Below are 12,234 nucleotides of genomic sequence, written 5' to 3'. Positions count from 1 at the left end.
TTATGTGTATGAGTGTTTGCCTGCATGTATGCATGCGCACGGTGCCCATGAGGTTGGAAGAGAGCACCAGCTCTCCTGGAACTGTACTTACAGATGGTTGTAAGCCTCTCTGTAGGTGCTGGAAACTGAGCCCAGGTCCTCTGCAAGAGCACGAAATGCTCTTAACAGCTGAGCTCCAGCCCCAATCAGTATATCTTAAAATAATCTTTAAAGTGGTATATGTGGGAAAGGAAAAGCTAAAATAATTTTAAAAAGCTAGACACATTTCTTTTGTCACTTTTATTGACTTTTGTTTTGAGACACGAACTGCCAGTGCAGCCCAGGTTGTCCTCAGACTCAGCATTCTCCTGCTGTCCCCCTACAGAGTGTTGGATTTAGATGTCTGAGCCACCACACTCAGTCAGCATTCCCCTCCAATTACTTCTGTTGTTGCTTGGGATCTCCAAGCAAAAGTCAGATTTTTGTTAAGAAGGTAGGCTGACAGAGCAACAGTCTCGTTCTAGGCAGAACCAAGTGAAACAACCCAAGTATTCGGGCCGAATTCCAGCGTGAGTGGTTTACATTCTCCAACTTCCAAATAATTTTTTATTATTAGCCAACACTTGTCCATCGCAGCAACATACACATAAAGGGTAGCAGGCCTCTCTTGGCATGTTGGCAGGCTGGACATACTTTCCACTGCGGGCTCCCTCCTTATCTGACTGGTGCGCTCTAGTTTTTCTTAACCTGGTATGTTTCTAGACCCCGAGGGTTGAGCAGTTACTAAGAACAAAAGAGATTAAATATGAACACACCTTATAGAATTCTAGGGAATAGAGCATGTTTTAAACATTAATAGTTGTGATGTCTGGGAGTAAAGGCGGAGTTTCATTAGCTTCCACAAAGCCTTGTTGATAAACTCAAGTTGGCTTTTCAGCCTGTACAAACGGCACAGAAAACAATATAACACCCAACAGATTTCAGCCAGTGAGGGTAGTTCTTCAAGTACCCCTATGCCCTCCCCTACTTTGAATCCCTCCCACTCCCCTCCCCCCCGCAGGAGCGAAGGAGCAGTCTACAATTTAAAACCTCTTCATAAGCGTGTGAATGAATTTCAAGAATGCTAAACACCTCAGTCTTCCAACCTAATTAGAACTCATAGAAGAGAGGCATCTGTGAGACGTTTAAAACTTGAGTATACTAACCTATCAGGAGAGCGCCACGGTGTGTCCCTACGTTGACTGTGCTTAGCAGGTCTTTCCAAGGTTCCCATTGCACCAGTGCGTCACCCCCCACCCCCTTACCCAGTCCCAACCTCGCCAGAGTGCACAGCAGCCAACCCTGGGGGACCCAGCACCCTGAGCTGTACACTGTCCCCGTCCAAATTTTTTTCTCTGTGGGCGACTTCGGATCTGCCAGGGTTTATAAACCGCAACTGCTAAGGACTAACGTCTCTAGAGACTTACAAAACTGGAAAGTAATTCATTCTTTTGTCACAACAGTATATACGAAAGAGCAAAGCCTGGGAAATACTGGTATGTCCAAGGAAGGGGAGAGTGGTAAAGATTGTGAACTCAGCTATCCAACTTCTGGTTTCAGATTCCAGGTTTGCCCTCAGAGCGCCTACTGTGTGCCAGGAGCTCTCACAGGGAGGAGCCCAAGTTTGTCAACGTCTCTGCTGTCTTGTTAGCTCAGCTGTGTAGGTCAAGTTCTGAGGCGTTCTGGCCCCGGAATGCTACGGTATCCAGATCGCCTATCAAGGTGTAAACGATTAACTAACACGAGGTTGCTCATTAAGTACTAGCGGTCTGTCACCTAGCACAAAGCAGCTTAGAAGGGGGACAGGTGGCACAATTGAATTGACCGTTCATCCCTTTAAACAAGTGCCGGGCCTCGATAAGGACACTTAGCTGGAGAGAGATGGCCTGGTGGGGGCCCTGAAAGCAGGCGTTCAGAGAGCAGAACCTTCAGGAAAGTGAGTACCACCAGCCTGGCGAACCGCCTCCGAGAACTCCAGAAGGACTTGGGGCCAGGTTTCCCGCCCGGGTTCTCAGCGAGGCCTGATTAGCATTGACCCCGCCCTCGTAACTTCCTGGCCCACTATTGGCCCACGCTCTTCCGCTGCCCGCTCCGGGCGGGGCCGCGGGGCGCTCGCAGAGAGGCCAGGACGGCGGGGCGGTGGGCGGGGACCCGGAGAGCGAGCCGTGGGACGGCCCAGCTCCGGGCAGGGCGGGAGGGGGCGGGCCCGGGGCGGGGCCTCCCGGCGGGCATTAGAGGCAGGTGACCCGGGCGGGGCGGGAGAGGGCAGTCAGCCTGCGGCCGAGACTCGTCCGTGGCCGTCGCGCACCGCTCGGAGCTCCCTGGAGGTGGGCGAAAGAGTGCGAGAGCGCGGGGGAGGAGCCGAGCGGGGCGCGTCCGGAGAGCACCGCCACCGCCCCCCGGAGTCCGCTGGAGCGCGGAGCCCCCTGCAGGGGAGGCTGCGAGCGGCTGGCGGGACGCGGCGGCGGGCGCGGACCATGCAGTCCCCGCCCGGCCAGCGCTGGCTGCTCGCTGTGCTGTGAGGTGGCGGGGGTCCTCTCCGGCTGCCGCACCCCTCCGCCTTCCAGATCAAGTGCTGCCCGGCGCCCTTGCCCTTCGTCCCGGCCCCGGGACGCCGGTGGAAGGCACGGCCTGCCCCTGCCTTGCTCTGCCCGAATCATGCAGGGGGCCCCGAAGGAAGAGAAGGCGACTGACCGGCCCGCGCCGCCCGTGGTCGAGGGGCGCCCTGCTCTCTGAGACGCCTTCCACCTGCTGCCATGTGTTGCCGCCACAGGTACCTAGCTTGTCGTTAAACTTTTCCAGCTCTGGCCCGATTCGGAGTCGCGGGACGGAGGAGCCCGGCTGGCTGCAGACATCTGCCGCCCAGCAGGATCCTCAGAGGTGAGAGCCCGCGTCCTCCCAGTTCACCCGGTTCCTCTGCCCCTTTCTCGGGGACTGAGCTCTCTGGCCCCAGGCACAGCCTGCAGGGCCGGGCCAGAAAAGAGAGGCGGGCGCGGGCAGTGGGATGGAGGGGGTGGGGGCGTCTGAAGTTTGGTTCCAGGAGGAGGGGAGGAAAGGAGTTAATCCAGAGATTGGAGCCGGTTTACGGAGACCGAGTGGTTGGCGCTCCTCTAGGAGGAGCGGTTGCGATTTTCTTCTCCCCTACCCTCTCTTTTAAGAGTTCTGTCCTTGGAGTCGGAGCCCTAATCGTCCCTCCAGTCCCATCTGGCGTGGAGTTGAGCGCTGCGGGCGGAGGCAGCGCCTTCCCGAAACAGTTTATCTTCGGACGGATTTCTTTAAGAGAAAAAGAAACCAACAGGTTGCCAGCCCCGGCGTCACACTCAAGACTCGGGAGAGGGAAGCCCTGGCCGCAGATTCGTCGGTCAACGCAGACCCTCTCCGGCAGCGCGGGGCAAAGGGAGGAAGGGCGACGATGGCTCGGACCGACCCGTCCGCGCCGCCCTCTCTTCTGTTGCTGTTGCTGGCGCAGCTGGTGGGCCGGGCAGCGGCCGCCTCCAAGGCCCCGGTGTGCCAGGAAATCACGGTGCCCATGTGCCGCGGCATCGGCTACAACCTGACGCACATGCCCAACCAGTTCAACCATGACACGCAGGACGAGGCAGGCCTGGAGGTGCACCAGTTCTGGCCGCTGGTGGAGATCCACTGCTCACCGGACCTGCGCTTCTTCCTGTGCTCCATGTACACGCCCATCTGCCTGCCTGACTACCACAAGCCGCTACCACCGTGCCGCTCCGTGTGCGAGCGCGCCAAGGCCGGCTGCTCGCCGCTCATGCGCCAGTACGGCTTCGCCTGGCCCGAGCGCATGAGCTGCGACCGCCTCCCTGTGCTGGGCGGCGACGCCGAGGTTCTGTGCATGGATTATAACCGAAGCGAAGCCACCACCGCGTCCCCGAAGTCCTTCCCGGCCAAACCCACGCTCCCAGGACCACCAGGGGCGCCATCTTCCGGAGGCGAGTGCCCCTCGGGAGGCCCATCTGTGTGCACGTGCCGGGAGCCCTTCGTGCCCATCCTGAAGGAGTCACACCCACTCTACAACAAGGTGCGCACCGGCCAAGTGCCCAACTGCGCAGTGCCCTGCTACCAGCCTTCCTTCAGCCCAGATGAGCGCACGTTCGCCACCTTCTGGATTGGCCTGTGGTCCGTGCTATGCTTCGTCTCCACGTCCACCACCGTAGCGACTTTCCTCATTGACATGGAGCGATTCCGCTACCCTGAGCGCCCCATCATCTTCCTGTCTGCGTGCTACCTGTGTGTGTCACTGGGATTCTTGGTGCGCCTGGTTGTGGGCCATGCCAGCGTCGCCTGCAGCCGTGAGCACAGCCACATTCACTATGAGACTACTGGCCCTGCTCTGTGCACGGTAGTCTTCCTCTTAGTCTACTTCTTTGGCATGGCCAGCTCCATCTGGTGGGTCATCCTGTCGCTCACCTGGTTCTTGGCGGCTGGCATGAAGTGGGGCAATGAAGCCATCGCAGGCTACGCACAGTACTTCCACCTCGCTGCCTGGCTCATCCCCAGCGTCAAGTCCATTACGGCTTTGGCACTGAGCTCCGTGGACGGGGACCCAGTGGCTGGCATCTGTTATGTGGGCAACCAAAACCTGAACTCGCTACGAGGTTTTGTCTTGGGCCCACTGGTGCTATACCTGCTGGTGGGCACGCTCTTCCTTCTGGCAGGCTTCGTGTCACTCTTCCGCATCCGGAGCGTCATCAAGCAGGGTGGCACTAAGACGGACAAGCTGGAGAAGCTCATGATCCGCATCGGTATCTTCACTCTGCTCTACACCGTGCCAGCCAGCATCGTGGTGGCCTGCTACCTGTATGAGCAGCACTACCGGGAGAGCTGGGAGGCAGCCCTCACCTGCGCGTGTCCGGGACCGGACGCTGGCCAGCCACGTGCCAAGCCCGAGTACTGGGTGCTCATGCTCAAGTACTTTATGTGCCTGGTGGTGGGCATCACGTCGGGGGTCTGGATCTGGTCCGGCAAGACCCTGGAGTCTTGGCGGCGCTTCACCAGCCGCTGCTGCTGCAGCTCTCGGCGGGGCCACAAGAGCGGTGGCGCTATGGTCGCAGGAGACTATGCAGAGGCCAGCGCCGCGCTTACTGGCAGGACCGGGCCGCCCGGCCCCGCCGCCGCATACCACAAGCAAGTGTCCCTTTCGCATGTATAGAGAGGCCTGGGAGCCGAAAGCCCAGGGACAGTGCTGGACGTTGAAGGGGGCGGTTGTTTCACTTGGTAGCTTTGTGAAGGTCACTTCCGTTTATCTTCTTGGTGCTGATGCCCCCTCCCTGAGCGGCTTGGAGAGAAGGGGACGGTTTCAAGAGATTAGCTGTCCCTAGTCTTCTATCAGGGGGCTCGGCTTGCAGTGCAGTGGGTTAAGTGTACTCTAGTTTGCAATTCTTACTGCTTTCTTTAGTAGAAGTACCTTGTTTTTAATTTATATGTATTTTTAAGTTTTACATTTGTTGCATTTTGGCAACAAAATTTACCTTTGCTTTGGGGGCTTCATAATCCTCAAGCAGGCAGTGTAATGAGGTTATCGTTGGTTCAGGTTTTTTTGGACTGTGTGGTCTAAATTAGGAAAATATATTTCCTATATGTGTCTGGTTTTGTTTTTGTTTTGTTTTGTTTTATATAAATGTGAACAGTGAAAGGCTGCTGTGACTGGGAAGGTGTGGAGTGTTCTTTTTTAGGGAGTTTCTTCTTACAGTGCTTAAAATGTCCAGGACACGTAGAGGCCAGAGGCCATCTGCTCCTTCTGTGTCTAGCCTCCTCAAGTTCTTTCCGGGAGTAGAGTATGATGTGGTTAGGACCGTACCCGAATGACAAAGTTAGGGAGCTAGGAATTTGCTCAGCAAGCCTTGGGCTCTCTGCTGACAGGTTGCCATCACCCTCATCCCTAAAAGAGCCAGCCGTCCTGCGTGTCTTGAATAAGTTAGAGGAGGGATTATAGAGTGGACGTAAACATTTGCCATAGAGCCTGAGGGATGGGGACTGGCTGAAAGTGAGTTCTGAACTGGTGAGAAGGTAAGCTTTGTGCCAGAGAGGGGGTGGGTGGTTCTTAACAAGCTCCAGTGATTTCTCCCCCCCCCCCCCCTTTAGAACTAAAAAAAAAAATGTGAGCTACAAATTTCAGTAAAAGTAAATCCATTCTCTTTTTTCTGGAAGCAGTTAGGAATCCTTGCTAAAGGGGGCTCTCTTTTTAGATTACCGGACAAAAAACGGATATGCTTCCAGTAATTAAAGTAAATTCCCAGTGCTTCGTATCTGCGCCTCCCAGCCCACCTCCTTTATCATGTTAAACAGTCTTTCTTGCTTTTCTTATTCCTCCGGGTGGAGAGCGGTGATTAGAAGCCACACCCACCCACCGAAGTGCTGAGACTGGGGGAGGGAGGCTAGTTACCTGGGAACAAACATTGGCTGTGTGTGTGTGTGGGGGGGGCGGCGAGGACAAGTCCTGAACTCTCAAGTTTAAAGCAGCTACACCGTGCCCTAGTAGTCTGAAAACAAACAAGACTCTGAACGTAAGTTTTGGAATATGGGGACGTCTACTGCAGGGCAGACCTGGTTTCTTTTTCCTGCTCTTTTGAGAAAGCCTGTGTAGTGATGGACAGCCCCCTCACACAGTTTCCCTGCCATTAGAAGCCTCTGTTTGCTTTCCTAATCTGTTTAACTATTCATTCACTAAGAGTGTGGGGCCATTACTGGGAACAAAATGGCAGGGCACCAGCCAGCGAGTGCCAGTGACCAAAGCAGAGCAAGGACTGAATATAGGGGGCTAAAATGACCAAGCGACTGAAACTTGACAAAGCTTCTCTAGAAAAACAGCTGGAGTTGAGGCATCCTGATTTTCATTTTCAGCAGCTGGGGGGGGGGGGGGGGAGCAAGGGTTAAGCCTGAACCAGCTTTCTGTCCCAGGTACTGAATGGAGAGATGCTGTGTAGTTTCCATTGGGAATTTTAGCACTCAGAGGTTGTTCCCATTGGTAAAATACCCTGCCCTTGCTCTCACTAGAGTCAGAATTAAAATTTCAGTGGCTTCCACAAGACCTTGTACACCTAGATGCAGAACTCTGAATGTCTTATTCTAACTTATTCTGAAGCCCCTCCCGGGAACCCCAATACCTGCTCTGCTCAGCACCACTTCTGTGTTTCAAATGAGGTCCTTTTCTTATCACCTTGACCTTTTGCCTTGTTTAGCATAGTCTTCCCAGAATCCACTGCACATCCTCCATCCCCCTCACCCCGTCAGCTGTGCATAGTTTGGGGTCCTTCCCTCCTCACAAAGAAAATTGAAATTGTGGCAGAATCTAGAAAAGATGGACAATGTGTCTGAAAGTTGTGGAATGAAGCAAATGATATTATTTTTTTTAGAATGATTATTTTTTTCCATCTAAGCAACATGCTAAAAAAAAAAAAAAAAAAAAGAACGATTATTATCCTTCAGAGATACGAAAGTTGCAATGGGTTTGATGCCACAGAGGGTACTGTGTGGGGAATGCCTTTGGAAGGAGCTTCGGAAGCCTCTTGTTTTCTGTTCTGGGTTTGTGCTCCTCTTTCCTCTCCCTCTCCCTTACCCTTAAGGGAGACAAAGAAAGCACACCTGCTTCCCTGAAGCCAACCAGAGTTTCTGGCCAGCCCTAGGGGAGGGAAGAGGGAAGCTGTCTTTGGATGGCTGCCTTGTCTTCCCACCACGCAGTTTCCTTCACTTTGCATATCTGTACGGATAAGAATAACAAGATACGAAAAGCAAGCGGTGGGGTAGCTCAGCCACTGCTGTACTGCCCGGTTTGTGTAGCTGGGAGGACTTGGGGGGTGCTTTCAGGTCCAGGGCTCATGCCTTTGGCCACCTCATTCACCTCCTCAAGTTTTGGGATGCTTCACAGATGAGAGGGTGAGGATTTACATAGTCTAAAGGAAGAAACAGGACCTCAATGGCCAGATATTAGGAAGGTTCAGGGTTTGTTTAGGTTTTTTTTTTTTTTTTAATTTAACTTTATATTATTTCCCTCCTCCTCACATTTTGAAGTTGTCTAAGTTGGATGAAAACATTTTTTTTCTTGGTGCCTTATTGGTTTATTCCTGCAATCCTTTTGTCAGTTTCCTGTGATCATTACCAGTGACCAGGGCCTCTGTGTGTGTGTGTGTCTGTGTCTGTACTCGGGTGCTCTTGTGCGCATGTACAAGCTTAAATAATGTGCTGATGGCACTGGTTCTGAGTTGGTATTCATTAGGCTGTTCCCTCCTGGGCCGGGGCAGCACTAACCTTGACACCGGCTGCCAGGAGAAAACATCATGGATCATACACTGAACCTTAATAACACCATCCATGACCTGCCCCGGGAGTGTAGAGTGGGAACCCCAGAGCTAGGGAGCACAGTTGTATGTTTTAATGAACTGCTACCCCTGCTAAGGAGGCAGCTTTCACTTTTGTGCTCTACAGAAAGACCAAGGGGGGTACGAGGGACAAAGCTTTGAATAAGTGCTTTCTAACACTGGCAAACTGGACGGAACACATCACAAATCTAGGCAGGTGTGAGGAGGGACTGTGGCTAAGAATTGCCTGCTCCCTCTCTGTGTCCTTTCTTGTCTCCAAAGTCCAATCAAGTGATCCTGGGAAAGAAACAGCCTGGCTTGGGGAAGAACAGCTCAGAAAGAAAACCTAACAGGACATTAAAGAAGGGCGAAGGGCAGGGAGGACAGAACTAACTAACCTATTTCAGATTCTCAGAGCCTTGTGGTAAGCTGGTAACAATTGCAGGATTTATTTCATCCAGGATAATGTCTGTCTGTGGTGTATCATTTAAAGAGAATATTAAGTCATGTTGTTACAAACTATGTATAGTATGTTTTGTGGGTGTGTATATACGTAATATATATTATATACATATATATATATATATGAGAGAGAGAGATTTAGTGACTTTTGATACGGGTTGGTGCAGGTGAATTTATTACTGAGCCAAATGAGGGCATTCAGTGCTGTGTATGATTTGCATACTTGTATAGTGCCTGTCCCATGCAGTGAGAATCCTCAACACCATGCCAAACCCAGCACTCACAACTCAGAGCCAGCAATATCTTATTTCTAGACAATCAGCTTGAATCTATAGATGACAACTGGCAAATGATTATAATTCTGAATCCATAACACTCGCAAAAGGAAACCCAGAGTACCTTGAAGAGACGTTTGGTTTGGTTTGGTGCCTGGGAGTCAGTACAACGGCAATTGTATGTGGTTATGTTAGTCTCAAGATCCTTAACTTGTTGACCTTATTATTTTGGAGATTTTTTTTTTTTTGTATTATATTTGTGGGAAGGTAAAATAATGGTTTAAGATTTTTTATCAAATATGGAGATTAGTTATTTATGAAAAACAAAGAAATGTCTATTTTTGTTTCTTTGTTCCCAATTAATGTAGATAACTTTTTAAAAATGCATTAAAAGCAACGGTGAAGAAAATATACTGATGGCGTCCAGTCTTTCTCTCCTGTTTGTGGAGAAATGCTTTGGTTTCCGAGAGTGACGGTGATGAAGCAGACTTCAGCAGGTCACCGCGTGTCTCAGGTGCCCTTAAAGTCTAAGCAACTGAATTTTCATCAGAAAAATCGATCAAACTCCAACTGCAAGGACAAGTAGCTGTGACAGTTTCCTCTTCTCCGCTCCCTTGGCTTCCTCCTGCCCATGCTGGGCTTTCTTCTGTATTCACTTGAAGTAAAGGGAACTCCATGGCAGATCAGGGTTGTGTCCCAATTATGTTTTGTTTGACGGGTACGTGTGCGTGGTGCATGTTCTGTGTATCTAGTTGGGGGGCAGGAACTCCCAGCATGGCTTGGAGAATGGCTGTGTGTATGGAGTGAGGACACAGGCTGATGGTTCGAATCCCAGCTCTGCTCTTTGTGGGCCCTGATACACTCTACCTGTTAGTCTTTCAGATTTACCATGTGAGGAGAGAAGAGCAGTACATTTGGTGGGCTGAGTTATTTGAATGGTTAAATTCAGAAGACTGTAATAGAAGGCCAGGGTCCTCAGCTGTTCCTGGTGTGGGTGAAGAGGACCGGAGAGGAGGCTCTCACAGGGTGTCTGATGAGAATCAGTTGGGGCTCTGCCTGAGCTCTGCAGATTTACTTGGCCTGGGGACTTTACTGGGTTTTTCTTTCTTTCTTTCTTTTTTTTTTTTTTAATAAAAAGGTATTTAAATTTGGAAAAATTTCTCCCCATTAAAAAAAAAAATTGCCTGGATAATTAAGAGTTCTTGTTTTCCCCTTGCCCATTTGCCCTAATGTGAATAATCTTTTGTTTTGTTGTTTTGAGACAGGGTCTCTGTAGCTCTCTGTAACTTTACCTAATTTAGAACAATGGCCTCGAACTCAGATCCACCAGCCTCTGCCTCTGGAGTGCTGGGGGATCAAAGGTGTGTTAAAGTCTTAACCATGTTACAACGAAAAAGTCAGTGGGGAGTCTAGACTTCAGATTCCCCACTAATATTCCGGGATCCAGAGTCCATTGCACTTGGAGAAAGCTCGTCATTCGTGGAGGACAGCTGTTGGGGGGTGACCCTATCTTGAGAAATAGTGGGACATTTAAAGGATTGCACTGAGTCAAGTAGTGGAATCACTAAAAACGGTTGATCTGGAAGCCGTCATTCTGGTGAACGTGGGTGGGCTGGCGCAGGCGAGCGAAAGAGCCAGTTTGCCTGTAAGCCTGCCTTTTCAGTGGAGGGCTTTTATACAGTAACTAGCATGAGGAGTGTTGGGCATTAGTCAAAAAGCTTACAGGCAACAAACCTGGGACAAACCTGGGATGGTCTACTGCAACAGGCCTTCCAGGCCTTGAGCCCCGAGGACTGGGTGGGTGGGGGAATGGAGGCACACTGAATGCCAGCCTCTGAAGGAATTAGTTCTGCTAAACACTAACCATTGGGATTTCAGTGGTTTGTAGACTTGAAGGGTAAGAAGCAGCAGGGTTGTTTTTAAGTGATCATACTCACCTGAGTGTCCTTCGAAGTCCTCAGGAACATTGTACTTGGTATCTTGCTATAGCTCTTAAATTCTGGGACTACCCCTGAATTTCTTTGATCACACTGAAACTGCCCAGTTTTTACAGCAGTTCTGAGGTTGGGTGTTTTTAAGACGTTTAAAGATCATCTGAACTTAAAAAAAAAAAATGTCAACTTTTCACTGGATTTAGGGTTCCTCTTTTACACAATGTAAGGGCCCCAGTTGTCATTCCTGCACACTTAAGATTTCCAACCACAGGATGGGATTCCTAAAATTTTATTTCAAAGCAAGAATATGTTCTCTTACTGGCAAACCTACTTAAAATGGTGGAGTGAAAAGAGCCCACAAAACCTGTGTTCTCCTTTGTGACATTTGCTGGCAGAGCCGGAACTCCAGGGAGGTTAAGTGACTGGTAGTTAGACTAGAAGTAATCCTATGCTGGATTTAAAGTGCTGAATGCTTGGCTCACAGTATGCACAGAAACCAGTCCTATACCTGGGGATGTTTCTCCTGTTGAGAGCTTTCTTTCCAAATACTACCATTAAGAACGCAGCTTCTGGGGCTGGAGGGATGGTTCAGTGGTTAAGAGCACTGACTGCTCTTCCAGAGGTCCTGAGTTCAATTCCCAGCAACCACATGGTGGCTCACAACCATCTGTAATGGGATCCGATGCCTTCTTCTGGTGTGTCTGAAGACAGCTACAGTGTACCTACATACATGAAATAAACAAGTAGATGTAAACAAATCTACACAGCTTCTGGGTGAAGGGTCAGGCAGGCAAACCAGTCATTTTAAGGATGGCAGCTGAGTTGTGAAAGGTTTTAGCTAGCCTGCATAGTTTATGAAAACACTGCCTAACCTGATACCTTTGTTAAGACCAACAGACATCTTTGAAGCAGGGAACACTGTATTTAGGGATATAAGAAACTAAGCTGAGCTGCCATAAAACCGAAAGTCTATGCTGTTGAATTAAAACAAAACAGGACACGTGAAAGGGTGTCTAAGTTGGAACCCAGTGAACAGGGAATTACTGAGCAGCCGCCACTTTTTAACCTGCAAAAATAAAAATGGCAGTTATACTGGGATCAAACATGCACTTCAGATTTTTGTCCTTTTTGTACAATGAAAGTCACACATTAGAACTCCAAGGTCAGTGTGGTGGCACAGGCCTTTAATCTCAGCACTCTGGAGGCCAAGGCCAGCCTGGTCTACTTAGT

General features: G+C 50.5%; 1 protein-coding gene across 1 annotated transcript; it reads left to right on the top strand.

Annotated features, from left to right (window-relative positions):
* Positions 1 to 3,430: 3,430 nt before the first annotated feature.
* On the top strand, positions 3,431 to 5,188 carry FZD5 (frizzled class receptor 5; the record flags this gene model as incomplete). Its single annotated transcript, XM_080933054.1, has 1 exon — positions 3,431 to 5,188. The coding sequence occupies one exon, from the start codon at positions 3,431 to 3,433 to the stop codon at positions 5,186 to 5,188; it is 1,758 nt and encodes a 585-aa protein (XP_080789180.1).
* Positions 5,189 to 12,234: the final 7,046 nt, after the last annotated feature.

The sequence above is a fragment of the Micromys minutus genome (assembly GCF_963924665.1).
Source record: "Micromys minutus genome assembly, chromosome: 19".
Taxonomy (NCBI): domain Eukaryota; kingdom Metazoa; phylum Chordata; class Mammalia; order Rodentia; family Muridae; genus Micromys; species Micromys minutus.
This window is presented reverse-complemented; position numbering and strand designations above follow the sequence as displayed.